The sequence below is a fragment of the Schistocerca nitens genome, chromosome 9 (genome assembly GCF_023898315.1).
Source record: "Schistocerca nitens isolate TAMUIC-IGC-003100 chromosome 9, iqSchNite1.1, whole genome shotgun sequence".
Taxonomy (NCBI): Eukaryota; Metazoa; Arthropoda; class Insecta; order Orthoptera; family Acrididae; genus Schistocerca; species Schistocerca nitens.
Genome location: NC_064622.1, coordinates 225,867,036 through 225,882,556, shown reverse-complemented (window position 1 = coordinate 225,882,556; position 15,521 = coordinate 225,867,036). Strand labels below are relative to the sequence as shown.

General features: G+C 42.7%; 1 protein-coding gene across 1 annotated transcript in view; it reads left to right on the top strand.

Moving 5' to 3' along the window:
* Positions 1-12,740, top strand: part of LOC126203001 (G protein pathway suppressor 2) — a 132,950-nt gene extending 120,210 nt beyond the window's left edge. The window contains exon 9 of the mRNA XM_049937199.1: positions 11,625-12,740. Within this exon, the coding sequence (XP_049793156.1) occupies positions 11,625-11,741 (117 nt within the window). The 3' untranslated portion in view covers positions 11,742-12,740. The remainder of the gene's footprint in view (positions 1-11,624) is intronic.
* Positions 12,741-15,521: the final 2,781 nt, after the last annotated feature.

Genomic DNA, 15,521 nt, shown 5'->3' with positions numbered 1-15,521 from the left:
GTCAGCTTTTCCAGAATTATTAATGATAGCACTTTGTATGTTACGCTTAGTAGAGAAATTCCTCTAATTACTACAAATCCTTTTATTGGTCTTTTTGTGCAGTGAGATAATGGCAGCTCACTACCACTCTTTCGGGATCTACTCTTTTCTCGATATTTCACTTACGAGATTATACATCTTTTTCTGAAGTTTCCCACCCCCTGCTTTCAACATCTCTGCCATTATCCTATATTCTCCTGGTGTCTTATTATTCTTCAGTTTCTTAACTGCACTATCTACATCTTGTTAATTCAATTTCTTCTTCCTTTATGCCTTCTGTGATTCTTCCTTCTGGGGAGACATTCTTCTGCACAGTACAGACTCCAGATACTGGAGAAGTAGTATCATTTCCATTAGTTTTTTTCCAGATGCAGTACACTTCCAAATAATTCCCCCCGTTAATTGTAATTTTTCATTCAACTAAAACAAATTTCACAAATTTGTTTTATTTCATATCACTCCATAGTGTCACCACTACATATTTTAACAGTGCAGCAGACTCTATGGAGAAGTACTATTCATTAGACCTACATTGTCGAAGTTTTCTGCAGTTTCTTTCAACTGCCCAGTGAAAACACATTCCTGCAGATAAAAGCATTGTCAGTTAACAGTCTGAGTGCATTACTGACACTGACCACTTATATATGTAGAAAAATGATTGGGAACATAAAAAAACTTGAGCTTGGAAAGTGTGGCAAGTTGTAGAGCCAGAACAAATTGTATTGATAGCATGTGTCGAAGTGAAATCAAGGAAAAAATTAAGAGAGAGAATGGTTTACAGAGATTTTTCGTATAGAATGGAACACATCAGGTGAAGTGAACAGTGTCAGAATTGTTCTGTTCATTAAGGACTGAGGCAAATGAAATTCTGGTCCCACATGGAGAACAGTCTATCAACTTGAAGCAAAATGCTGAGAGTCCTTGCAACTTTTAGTGCACTTAGTATCAAGAACAGCATTTAAGTGCCGAGAACTCCTTTTTTAAATGCAGGGATATACAACAGTACACTCAGTGGGCAGGAGGTCAGAAATTCGTGACAAATCAGAAACAAAGTACAATTTTCTGTCAGGAAATGACATATCTGACAATTGTTTATAGAGCGCAGGTGTTGTACAGAAAAGCAAATGATAAAAACTGAGATCAAGAGGCAGTGAAAGGGATTTTTTTAAAGAGAGAAAACAGTGGTGAACAATCCATTACAAACCTCTACATAGATGGATGGGGAAACCATTTGTAACCAGGCACCAACAGAATGGGCCAATGCATAATTCGACAAATAGTTTCAAATTTGTATGCATTCTGCTGCAGAGTGAAAGGTACATTTTAGAATGGTTCAAGGTCAAAGAAGAAGCGAAGCCAACTGCAGAAGTTGTTGGACTCTAAGGTAAGTAGATGAAAGAAGAAAAAGTTCTTGGTTCTGAAACAAAGAGCTGAAGAGAGAGATACTAGAGAAATCACATTTTTAACTAAAATGGAAATTGGGATGAAAACAGGTGGAGTGGGAGGAGTACAGAGTGTAAGAAGGAATGGCGAAATGACTTGCAAGTGAAGTCAAAAGAGTCTTAGGATGTATATTTATCAGACACTGAACATGGCAAGTATGGATGCCAAACATCAGCTTTTACCAAAATATCCCAGCAAGGAGGAAAAGATGCTACAAACTTCATTTCCAACAACCCAGTTGCTTACCTCTGATTCTGTGAAGAGCTCTTGTACACAGAGGCAAAAAAATCAACCCAAATGACCCTTGGTATCTTCAGTGAGTCTGGGGGCAAAGGAAAATTCCAAATCAGTGGAAAGAATCAGTAGTAGTAGTAGTAGTAGTAGTAGTAGTAGTAGTAATTGTTGTTATTGTTATCTTCAGTCCAAATATTGGTTTCTTAGAGCTCTCTTCACTGGTCTACACAATGCAAACTTCATATGTGGCTAACCTGCTTACTGTATTCCTACCTAGGTTTCACTGTGCAGTTTTTACACGCTCCCCCCTCCCCCATTCACTCAATTGCCAAAGTGACGATTCTGGGATGCCCCAGGATGTGTCCTATCATCCTGACCCTTTCTTATACTGCCACAAATTTACTTTGCAATTTGATTCAGTACCTCCTCATTACTTACTCATCTGCCCACATAATCTTCAGCACTCCTCTGTAGCAGCACATTTCAAAAGCTCCTATTCTGTTCTTGTCTGAGCTGCATATGGTCCATGTTTCACTTCCAGACAAGGTTACTCTCCAGACATATACCTTCAGAAAAGGCTTCCTAACAGTTAAATTTCTCTCCTTCAAAAGTGTTTTACTGGCCAATGACAGTCTACATTTTATATCCTCTCTACTTCAGCCTTCATCAGCTATTTTACTGCCCAAATGGCAATACTCATCCACTACTTTTAGTGTCTCGTTTCCTATTATAATTCCCTCGGTATCACCTGATTTACTTCAGCTTTCTTTTGTTTATGTCCATCTTATAACCTTTTCTCAAGACACTACGCATTCCATTTAACTGCTCTTGCAAATCCTTTGTTGTGTCTGGCAGAATTACAATAGACCCCTGCGGGGTAAGAATAGGCCTCAGGTATTGCTGCCTGCCATAAGAGGTGCCTAAAAGGAGTCTCACACATTTCGGCCTTTATATGATGGTCCCCTGTAGGGTTTGACCTCCAATTTTAAAAATTTTCCCAAAGAGCGAACCAATTGTGGAGGGGCGCCTTACATGGTGCATCATGTTCATCGTGCATTGAGGTCTTTAGTCCACTTTCTCGTTGTTGCATTGCAGTCCTGTCCATTCTCCATCTCTTGGGCAAGGACACCTTCCTGGGTGTGTTTTCCACCATGCACTACGCAGTGTCACTTTCTGTGCTGACGATGACTATGGACTTCTTTGTACCTCATATCTGGCACAGTAGCCAGTCCTTTGTGGTGGGGCCGCCATGTAAGCTGTTGGTTGTAGTCCCCTAACAACACAGGGATCGCTCTGCTGATGCCTGCGCCGTTAACTCCCCACATATGCCAAGGAGTAGATGTCCGTCACCCTGGGGCATTGGGATTCCCGGCAATGGCCATCCTACCAGGTGGCCTTTGCTGCAGCTAGGTGGCGCCCGTGGGGACAGCCCCTGGTTGGAGTGGGTGGCATTAGGATGGATGACATGCCAAGAAGCATAGTACATCATTTTTTGCTGGTGGTCTGCCACCAGCAGTCTCTAAGCAGGCAAAGTCTAACTTTAATGCTAAGAAATATGACCCCAAGTCGTTCCCCTCCCTGGCCACACCATGGGAGAAACGCCAGGCTAAGGATGGCAGTGAAGCTTATTCGCCCCGATACCTTGTATGTACGAGAATTGATGGGGAGTCTTTTATGTCCATGAAGCCTCAGTTTTTGTGGAACATTTCGAGGACAAGTTTGGGGAGGAGGAGGACTTGTCCAAAATGTGCTCTGGGTCAGTTTTGATGAAAACAGCATCCTCTGCTCAGTCACAGGCATTACTCACTTGTGACAAGTTGGGGGATGTTTCTGTTACCATCATGCCTCATAAGAGCTTAAATATGGTCCAGGGTATTATATTCCACAGGGACCTTCTTTTGCTCGCCAATTTAGAGCAGCAAGGTGTTCATTTCGTCTGGTGCATCCATCGGTGTCCGAGGGATAACCAGGTTGCCACCGGTGCCTTCATCTTGACCTTCGAGGTGACACATTGGCAGAGAAGGTCAAGGTGATTGTCTACCGCTGTGACGTCAAAACATAGATCCCTCCCCCAATGAGGTGTTTTAAGTGCTGGAAGTTCAGCCACATGTCTTCCTGCTGTACTTCCAGTCTCACCTGTCGAGATTGTGGATGTCCATTGCATCCCAATACTCCATGCGACCCACCTCCCATCTGTGTCAACTGCGGAGAGCATCATTCACCTTGCTCACCAGACTGCAGGATTTTACAGAATCACAGAATATAATACTCTAGACTGACTGACCTACACTGAGGCTAAGAGAAAATTTGAGCACTTGCATCTTGTGGCTATGACCACCTCATACGTCGCTACAAGAACAGTTCTCACCCTATCAGTTCCTCGAATTCCTGTTGCGTCTCATAACTGGGAGACTACATCTGCCCCCTTGATGGCGAGGGGAACTTCCCTCCCTGTTGCTCCCGTACCACCTACTTTGGGAGGAACACCTCCCCCCCCGCCCCCCAACCATTGGGGATTTCAGTCCCCACTTCTGAGCCAGAGAAGGGTAAGGCTTCTTCGGCTCCTTTCGCCAGGAAGAGGTTCCTTGCGTCACTCCCTTCCTAGTTTTCTGACACCCGCCAGTGGCTGAAGAGCCCAAAAGCAGCTGGTGGTAGGGCTTCATGCTCATCATCAGTCCTGGTGACTGATTCAGTGAAGTCCTACCACCCAGGGAAACTCAAAGAACAGCGCGAGAAATCGAAAAAGAAGACCCCTCAGAACAAGGAACTTGCGGTGGCACCCACACCACCGCTACCTATAAGTTCTGCGTCTGAGGATGGGGTGGAGATTCTGGCATCTGCCGAGGACCTGGATCTTGCCGGACCCTCAGACACAATGGATACAGGCTGCTCAGGCAAAAAGTCGGTGACAGCAGGTGACCCTGAGGTGTAAAATGCCTCATTGAATGTTCCATGCCTTCCCAGTCTCATGATGATGTCATCCTCCAGTGGAATTGTGGCGGTTTTTTCCACCGCCAGTCTGAGCTACAGCAACTGTTAAGCTTTACACCTGGCTATCTGCATTGCCCTCCAGGAAACCTGGTTCCCAGAAATGCGGGCCCCTACCCTCCGTGACTATAAGGGATATTAAAGGAACCATAGCGACTGTAACCGGCAAATCCATTTTGAAGCTGTGGCTGTCAGAATATGGACAAAATACAAAATAACTGTCTGCAATGTATATCTTCCTCCAGATGGTGCAGTACCCCTGAATGTATTTGCTGCACTGATTGAGCAACTCCCCAAACCTTTCCTACTTTTGGGAAATTTTAACACCAATAACCCCTTGTGGAGTGACACCATGCTTATTGGCTGAGGCAGAGATTTTACTGTCTCATTTCAACCTCCACCTATTAAATTATGGGGCCGCCACACATTTCAGTGTGGCTTGAGGTAGTTACTCGGCCATTGATTTATCAATTTGCAGCCCAGAACTTCTCCCATCTATCCACTGGAGAGCACTTGACGGCCTGTGTGGTAGTGACCATTTCCCCATCTTCCTGTCATTGCCCCGGCATCAGGCCCACGGACGCCTGCCCAGATGGGTTTTAAACAAGGCGAACTGGGAAACTTGCACCTCTGATGTTCACAGTTCACTCTCCACCATATGGTGACATCGATGTGATGGTTGAGCAAGTGACTATCACAATCATTTCTGTGGCAGAAAACGCGATCCCTCGCTCTATAGGGTGCCCCCGGCGAAATACTGTCCCGTGGTGGTCGTGGAAGTCGAGGCAATTATGGAGCGTCAGTGAGCTCTACAGCTCCATGCCCATATATGCCTTCTTATAAAACAACGGGAAAAGGAGTGTTGGGAGAGGTACGTGTTGACTGTTGGGTGCCATATGAAAGGAGTGTTGGGAGAGGTATGTGTTGACCGTTGGGTGCCATATGTCGCCTTACCAAGTCTGATCAATGATCAGATGTCTCTTTGGGTACCCGGCATTACCATCAATGCCGTGCTATGTACCGATGCAAACGCGATTGAGCACTTTGCTGAGCACTATGCTTGAGCCTCTGCGTCGGAGAATTACCCCACAGCCTTTTGCACCCTCAAACGGCGGATGGCAAGGAAAGTCCTCCCATTCACTACAAGCCACAGTGAACCCTACAACGCCTCATTTATGGAGTGGGAACTCTTCAGCTCACTTGCACATTGCCCCAACACAGCTCCTGGACCGGATCGGATCCACAGTCAGATGATTAAACATCTCTTGTCTGACTACAAGCACCATCTCCTTGTCATCTTCAACCGGATCTGGTGCGATGGCGTCTTTCCTTCACAATGGGCGGGAGAGCACCATCATTCCGGTGCTCAAACTGGGTAAAAACCCACTTGATGTGGATAACTATCGGCTCATCAGCCTCACCAACGTTGCATGTAAGCTGCTGGAACGTATGGTGTGTCGGTGGTTGGGTTGGGTTCTGGAGTCACATGGCCTACTGGCTCCATGTGAGGGCAGCTTCAGCCAGGGGTGCTCTACTATTGATAATCTTGTGTCCCTTGAGTCTGCTATCTGAACAGCCTTTTCCAGACGCCAGCACCTTGTTGCCGTCTTTTTTGATCTACGCAAAGCGTGTGACACCACCTGGCAACATCATACCCTTGCCACATTATATGGGTGGGGTCTCCGAGGCCCGCTCCTGATTTTTTATTCAGAATTTCCTGTCGCTCCGAACTTTCCAAGGCCAAGTTGGTGCCTCCCATAGTTTCCCCCATATACAGGAGAATGGGGTTCCGCAGGGCTCTGTCTTGAGTGTATCACTATTTTTAATGGACATTAACAGTCTAGCAGCAGCTGTAGTGCCGTCTGGCTTACTTTCTCTGTATGGAGACGACTTCTGCATTTCGTACTGTTCCACCAGTACTGGTGTTGCTGAGCAGCACCTACAGGGAGCCATCCACAAAGCGCAGTCATGGGCTCACGGCCATGGCTTCCAGTTTTCGGCCGCGAAGTCGTGTGTCTTGCACTTCTGTTGGCATCGTCCCATTCATACGGAACCAGAACTTCACCTTCAAGACGATCCACTCACTGTAGTGGAGAGATATCGATTCTTAGGATTGGTTTTCGACACCCGATTGACTTGGCTACCTCACATTTGTCAGCTCAAGCGGAAGTGCTGGCAGCAACTCAATGCCCTCCACTGCCTGGGCAATACCAACTGGGGTGCAGATTGCTCTACTCTCTTGCAGCTCTACAAAGCCCTTGTTCAATCCTGCCTTGACTATGGGAGTCTGATTTATGGTTCGACGGTGCCCTCCGTGTTGCGTGTACTCGACCCAGTGCACTACTGTGGTGTTCGCCTAACGATGGGAGCTTTTAGAACGAGTCCGGTGACCAGTGTCCTGGTGGAGGCCGAAGTCCCTCCATTGAAAGTCACGCATGCACAACTGCCCACCAATAATCAATAATGCGGCCCACATTCGTAGTTCTCCTGAGCATCCAAATTACTGTCTCCTTTTTCCACTTATGGCAGTTCATCTCCCGCATTGGTGGCCCAGGTCAGGGCTAATGATTGTGGTTCGCATGCGATCGCTTGTGTCTGAACCGGAGTCCTTCCCTTTACCACCTCCCATCCGGGTCTGTCTGCATACACCTCCATGGTGTACACCTAGGCCGCAGATTCGTCTGGACCTTTCGCATGACCCTAACGAGTTGGTTACTCCTGCCACTCTCCGCTGTCACTTCCTTTTGATTCTTGATGTGTTCCAGGGCTCTGAAGTGGTTTACACTGACGGCTCAATAGCTGATGGTCATGTTGGCTTCACCTACGTCCACAAAGGCCAATTTGAACAGCATTCCTTGCCCAGTGGCTGCAGTGTATTCACTGCAGAGCTGGTGGCCATTTCTCGTTCACTTCAGTGTATCTGTCCATGCCCTGGGGAATCGTTTCTTCTGTGTACTGGCCCATTGAGCAGCCTACAAGCTATCGACTAGTGCTACCCTCGCCATCCTTTGGTGGCATCCGTCTAGGAGTCCATCTATGCCCTTGACCAGTCCCGTTGTTCAGTGGTGGTTGTGTAGACCCCAGGACATGTCAGCATCCCAGGCAACAAACTTGCCGACAGGCTGGCCAAACAGGCTATGTGGAAACCGCTTCTGAAGATGGGCATTTCTGGACCTGACCTGCGTTCTGACTTAAGCCATAGGGTTTTTGGCTTTGGAAGACAGAACGGCATAACAGTACACACAACAAACTGTGTGTCATTAAGGAGACTATGAATGTGTGGACGTCTTCCATGCGGGCCTCTCGCAGGAAATCAGTTGTCCTCTGCCGGCTCCACATTGGCCACACTTGGGTGACCCACGGTTACCTCCTGCGCCTTGAAGACCCACCTGAGTGTCGTTGCGGTGCCCGGCTGACAGTGGCCCTTATTCTGGTGCACTGTCCCACTTTGACTGCCCAGTGATGAAATCTTGGGTTACCGGACTCGTTGCCGCTAATTTTATCTGACAACGCCTCATCAGCTGATTTAGTTTTACATTTTATTTGTGATGGTGGGTTTTTTCTTTTGATCTAAGTTTTGGCACATGTCCTTTGGCCCTCTGTGTCCAGCACCCTAGTACTTCTAGGGCGGAGGTTTTAATGTGTTGCAGAGTGGCTGGCTTCTCCTTTTTTTTTTTTAAAAAACCTTCATGGTTAGCCTTCCATGGTAATCTGCTTTGTTGTTTTAATCTCTTCATCCTGCTTCTAGCGTTTCTGTGGTTTTCTTGTCCCCGATGTCCATTTACATGTTCGTTGTCCGTCATCGTTTATTTTATTCTCACACTTGTGGTATTGTTTTGTTCAGAACAGGGGACTGATGACCTCGTAGTTTGGACCCTTTCCCCCCTCTTTTAATCCAGCCAACCAACCAAGCAACCAACCAGTTACAATATAATTGTTTTTTTCCAGATATATGGACAAGTTGTCATTTCTGTATTGTGCACAATATTTTGATGAGGACCAACCCCATTGTCTTCTTTAGGTGCTGCAAGTACATGTAACAACACTACTCAGATCACCTGAAGAAGACAACAGGACTAGTCGTCAAAATATTGTGCGTAAAACCTTTTGCTGCCTATATTTTATCCCTTCTTTCTTCAAAATTTTAAAGGGTGTATTCCGGTAGATATTGTCAAAAGCTTTCTGTAAATCTACAAAAGATATAAATTCAGGTTTACCTTTCTTTAACCTAGTAAAAACCCGTATTTAAGAAAGAGGAGAGAATAATCTCACATATTATGAGGAATCAATACACTCTGGAAATAATTTTTTCAGCAGTTTATGTGCCATTCATTTCTGACCAATCATCAAGAATATGTTGCTTGATGAATGTTTGGAATATTTATGAGTAAATTCTGCAATGAAAAATTTACTATCAAAAGGATTTTTGCAGGGTCTTGTCATTTTTGCTCTATACTGACCAGAAACAAACCTGATAATATACTGACCAGAAACAAACCTGATAATGAATTTCTCAGCTATATTTTAAATATTTAAAAAATGATCCAATAGATTTTGTGCCATGATTTTATATTATAGATGAGACTTGCATCCACTTAACACCAAAAGTGTCACAGGAATGATAGCTACGTGTTAATTTTATGAGTCGGGTAGTTAAGTTCATCTATTAGAAACATTTTGACCAGTATTTTCCAGAATGCAAGGGGTAAAACAATAACCCAGGTGTGATACTGCTTCGGCAGGTGTGTGTGTTTGGTTGTTTCTATGAAAGTGTAGATGACAATATTTACTTAAACTAGAAGAGGGTTATCCACTTTTTATAATGTTGGTATTAACAGTCATTGCTGTCTGTAGTTGTTTTAATGTTATGTTAGTTTTTATTTTATTGTAGACTGAGTCTAGTTCTGTTTCAGTAGGAAGAATTTTTCTACATTGTAACAGTCTCCCCACCATGAAGCATCTTATTGGTTGATGTGATTTGTCATGACTTCCTCTCTTGTACATCTCTAACTCTCTTTATTCCAGAGTTCCACTCATACCCAAAATCTCCAATTATTTGTTGCATGCATTCCAATCTTTGTGTCTTGGAAAATGTTTCCTGATGTTTTAACAACATGTCCTATTATCCTCTCTTCTTATTGTCTGTGTTCTTGATATGAGATGTGATCAAAAGGTAATGGAAATTTTTGTTTTTGTTAAATAATTTTTATCTACTCATCAAATTTGACCCCTTCAAAGTCATCTCCACAGATGTAATACACTTGTACCTGAACTTTTTCCAGTCTTGGAAGCAATTATGGAACTCACTTTTAGTTATGATGTTCAGCTCCTTCAGTGATTTGGTTTTCATCTCATTGATGGTGGCAACACTACCTTCTTTCATGGTTTACTTCAGCCTTGGGAATAGAAAGAAGTTCCAGAGGACTATGTCTGGTGGATACAGTGACTGAGACAACATAACAGTTTCATTTCTCACCAAAAAATCACGAACAAGCATTGAGGTGTGAGCGGGAGTGTTATCGTGATGCAATTTCCGCAAGTGATTTTGGCAAAATTCTGGTGGTTTTCATCGGATTGCTTCACGCAAGTGGCATATAACTTCCAGTTAGTATCCCTTATTGACTGTGCAACCATAAGTCAGGCACTCATGATGCACTATCCCATTGTAATTGAAGAAAACAGTGAGAAGAACCTTCACATGTGATGTAACTTGTCAAATTTATTTTTGGCCTTGGCTCTTCAGGCAGTTTCCATTGGGATGAATGAGCGTCGGCTTCTACATCATACCTGTGTACCCATGTTTTGTCACCAGTTACAGCCTTCTTTGGAAGCTCTGGATCATTGTTGACTTTGTTCAGCAATTCCTCAGTGATATCTGCATGATGTCATTTTTGGTGGAAATTCAACAACTTTTGAACAAACTTTTGTGCGACACATATCTTGCCCAGATGCAAGAAAATTGCTTGACATCAGTCAAAGGATATGCCGATTTCATCAGCAACCTCTCTGATGGTGATTTGACAATTTTCCAGAAGCATTTTCTTTACTTATTCCACATTGTCATCAATAATTGATGTGCTAGGGCAGGGTGGTTGTCATCTTCAACATCATCTTGATCCTCTTTGAAACATTTATATCACTTGTAAACTCTCGTCTTACACATTAGAGTAGAGCCACCAAAAAACACAGTGAACATTTTGAATGCAGTGCTGCACTTTATTCCATTTTTCAAGCAAAATGTTATGCATATTCTTCAATACATCTTTTACAGAACTAAAAATTTGCCAAGCACTCAAAAACACATGAAACCTTTTTGACTGTCAACAATGAAGTGAATGTTCAAAACTGCTGAAATTGCAAATATGCATCAGGAACATCAGTACCAAGAAGATAAAAGAATTTTGAAAATTGGATGAGTAAAGCCCTCGCAATTATCATATAGTACCACATCTCAAATGCTTCGCTTATCTTCTTTTCTATTTTTTGCACGTTCCATGATACACTTTCATACAACGCTGTGCTCCAAATGTACATTCTTAGAGGTTTGTTCCTCAATTTAAGGCTGCTGTTAATACTAGTATACTTCTTTGGTCAGTAGTGCCATATTAGCCTATACTAACCTATTTTTGATGTCACCCTTGCTTCATCTCTTGTGTTATTTTGCTACCAAGTTCACAGAATTCCTTCACTCCATATACTTCTTGTTCATCAATTTTCATGTTAAGTTTATTGCTAATCTCATTTCTGCTGTGCTTCATTACTTTTGTCTTTCTTCAGTTTACCTGCAGTCCATATTCTTATTCTGTACTCGTTAGACTTTAGTCACGTTCAGCAGGTCCTGTAATTTCAAGTAGACAAATGAGTAGTTTACACAAAAGATAATATACTGTATACTGAGTTTTTATTTATTTATTTTTCAGAGTGTGTATGTTACGCAGGCACAAAGTAATCGTCTATTGTACAGCCAAGCTGGTCCACCTGGTCACCAGGCACCTCCACAAAATAGATATGTTACCAGCATGCAGCGGGAAATGTGAGAAGCTTGGAGAAGATATGTATGAAGAGGCAGAATACAAAGTTAATTGATCAGATAACCTTTGTAAAAGCATACTGTTGACAAAATTGCCAAGTGTTTCAGGCACTGTTGTTTGAAATCAGTGAATTCACATTAGTTTTCAATTATCTGATAAAAGGTGACAGTATATACAATTAAATATTTACTATGTGTTTTAGAAGGTTAGTATTTTTGTTCGCATGAAAGTACCTCTAACATGACATCACCATAGACTACTGTAGACTGTACATCTCATCTGCTTGGTACAAACTATGCACAGAAAGTCTTCTTCTCAAAATGTTTAATGCCCATTAAATTTTTGCAGTAGCTTTTGGGTGTGAGCTCTCCAGGCTGTTATTAATACTATTGTTAAATTTTTTGATCCGTGAAATGTTGCATCTACCATCCTTACATTTCTTTACATGCAGGAACCCGTAGGTGACCTATTTTTACATTGCTTACAGGCCCATTTGTACAAATTTTCAATTCTTTGCTTTCATTTTTCCACATTTCACACAATTTTTTTTCCTATTTAAAATTTTTTGTGTTACTTACTGTTTTAATAACTATTGAAATTTAAAAATAATTTATTTTTATTTTTCTTATTGTTTAATCTGGCTTGCAACACTAGTATGGAGGAATTAAAAGAAATTGCACATTAAAGGAAGTGGCATGAGTTCAGAGTGCATCATATAAGTTACGGTTGTTTCTTCATGTGTTTGATGATTATGGCAAAACTTTTGTGCACAATTTGAGAGTAAATGAGAACATCCCATACATGTTCAGTCATTTAGACACCTTTGTTAATAAGAATATTTTTCTTGTGTACTTAAACTGAATATTTGTCACTATTGTTAGGCAATATATGAGGTGAAATGTATAGTCTGCATAATTAAACACTTACAAAGTACACATATAGTGTTGATATGCTACATATTATTGTCTTTTTGTAATTAATTATTTTAATAAACATGAGAACAGTACTTAACTTGCTAAGATTTTTTTATGTGTTTCTAGTTATGGAATAAAAATTTGAGATAGAAAATCAAAGATTTGATTCAATATCCATGTGTCATGTTTAAGATCTAAGATGTGGTTGTTTATGCTAAATGAATTGTACTCTTCAGCTGACTCTTCTAGCTTTTAAATTAATGATTGCTTCCCTAAAATTATTATGAAAATAACACAATGTAAACATATCACATCTTTTATATCTACACCAGGCGACATTGTATGAATGTTTCATTACACTTCGACTTTTTTTGTTTATTGAAGACTTCTGGTCCTATTGAAGGTTGTAGGAACTATTGACCATAAAAGTAATACACACTTTGGAAGTCATGTACTTTCTATTTAATGTGTAGTAACTTAAAAGCACATAAAATTAACAAGATCGGTAAGGAAGGTAGACAATCACAATTATAGTTAAAGAGTGTAGTTCATCCTAATTTTCACTCATAATAAGAAATATGTGTTGCATTGCATATTACACCCACCATATGTCATCTGGAGGGACATAAATCGAACTGGGAAGAAATCACGTATGGGGTTCCCGAAGGTTCAGTCTTAGGTCCACTACTGTTCCTCATATATGTAAATGATCTTCGATTTAATATAAAACAAGCAGAATTAGTTCTTTTTGCAGATGATACTGGTATTGTAATCAATCCAAGCAATCGTAAAGAAACATCGGAAATGGTGAACAAAGTTCTTAAAAGTATTATTGACTGGTTTTTTGTGAATGGTCTCACCCTCAATTTTAAAAGACACAACTTATTCATTTCTGCACTTCTATGGGTAATACACCAGTGATAAGTGTAACACATGGTAAGGAAATAATAAATGGCTGGAAACTTCAACATTTTTTGGGTTCCATATTGATGATAATTTGAATTGGGGAAAATCACATTTCGCAATTCCAGAAACAGCTTAGTTCAGTCACATTTGTGCTTAGAACCATTGCAAATCTTGGCGAGAGAGAAATCAGTAAGCTGACGCATTTAGCATATTTTCATTCAATAATGTCATATGGAATAATGTTCTGGGGTAACTCATCTTCAAGAAACCAAAAAATGGAAAATCCAGAGTGGAATGTGGCAATATTATGAGAAGGAGATGCTGTGTCGCAGATAGGCACAGCAAAAAAGACTCACACAATTAAAGCTTTCAGCAATCAACACCTTTGTCAACAAAAGGCGCGCACACACACACACACACACACACACACACACACACACACACACACACACACACGTAAATGCAAGTCACACATATGACTGTAGTCTCAGGCAACTGAAACCACACTGTGAACAATGTGGAGGTAAGGAGGGGGGGCTGGGGTGGGTAGGGGAAGGGATAGTATGGTGGGGGTGGCGGACAGTGAAGTGCTGCAGGTTAGACGTAGGCAGGGGAGAGGTGGGAAGGAGGGGGGAAGTAGCAGAAAAGGAGAGAAATAAAAAGACAGGGTGTGGTGGTGGAATGACGGCTGTGTAGTGCTGGAATGGGAACAGGGAAGGGGCTGTATGGGTAAGGACAGTGACTAATGGAGGTTGAGGCCAGGTGGGTTATGAGAACATAGGAAGTATTGCAGGAAAAGTTCCCACCTGTGCAATTCAGAAAAGCTGGTGTTGGTGGGAAGGATCCATATGGAACAGGCTGTGAAGCAGCCATTGAAATGAAGGATATCATGTTTGGCAGCATGTTCAGCAACAGGGTGGTCCACTTGATTCGTGGCCACAGTTAGTCGGTGGCCATTCGTGCGGACAGACAGCTTGTCGTGTCTGCATAAAGTGCAGCACAGTGGTTACAAGTTAGCTTGTAGACCACATGACTGGTTTCACAGGTAGGCCTGCCTTTGATGGGATGGGTGATGTTAGTGACCGGATTGAAGTAGGTGTTGGTGGGAGGATATATGGGACAGGTCTTGCTACTAGGTCTACTACAGGGGTATGAGCCATGAGGTAAGGGATTGGGAGCAGGGCTTGTGTAAGGATGGACAAGTACATTGTGTAGGTTCGGTGAATGGTGGAGGACCGCCCAGGACTGGAACAATGGAATTACATTCTCCTCCAGGATTTGTAGTACCTCTTGTTGTGCCCTGAAATGAGAAATGTTCTGCTCACTATCCTTCCTACTCCTCCCACAGTGGTACTCTGCCGTCCACTGAACCAACACAATATACTTGTCCATCCCAACACAACCCCTACTCTGAACCCCTTACCTCATGGCTCATATTCCTTTGAGACCTAGATGCAAGACTGTCCCATACATCCTCCCACCAGCACCTACTCCAGTCCGGTCACTAGTATCACCTATCCCATCAAAGGCAGGACTACCCATGAAACCAGTCATGTGGTCTACAAGCTAAGCTGCAACCACTATGCTTCATTCTATGAAGCCATGGCAACCAACAAGCTGTCTGTTTGCATGAATGGCCACCGACAAACTGTGGCCAAAAAACAAGTGGATCAGCCTGTTGCTGAACATGCTGCCAAACATTATATCCTTCATTTCAATGAAGCTTGTGCCATATGGATCCTTCCCACCAACACCAGCTTTTCTGAATTGCACAGGTAGGAACTTTTCCTGCAATACATCCTACGTTCCCATAACCACCCTGGCCTCAACCTTTGTTAGTCACTGTCCTTACCCGTACAGCCCGTTCCCTGTTCCCATTCCAACACTACACAGCCGTCATTCCACCACCACACCCTGTCGTTTTATTTCTCTCCTTTTCCTCCGCTACTCCCCCCCCCCCCCCCTC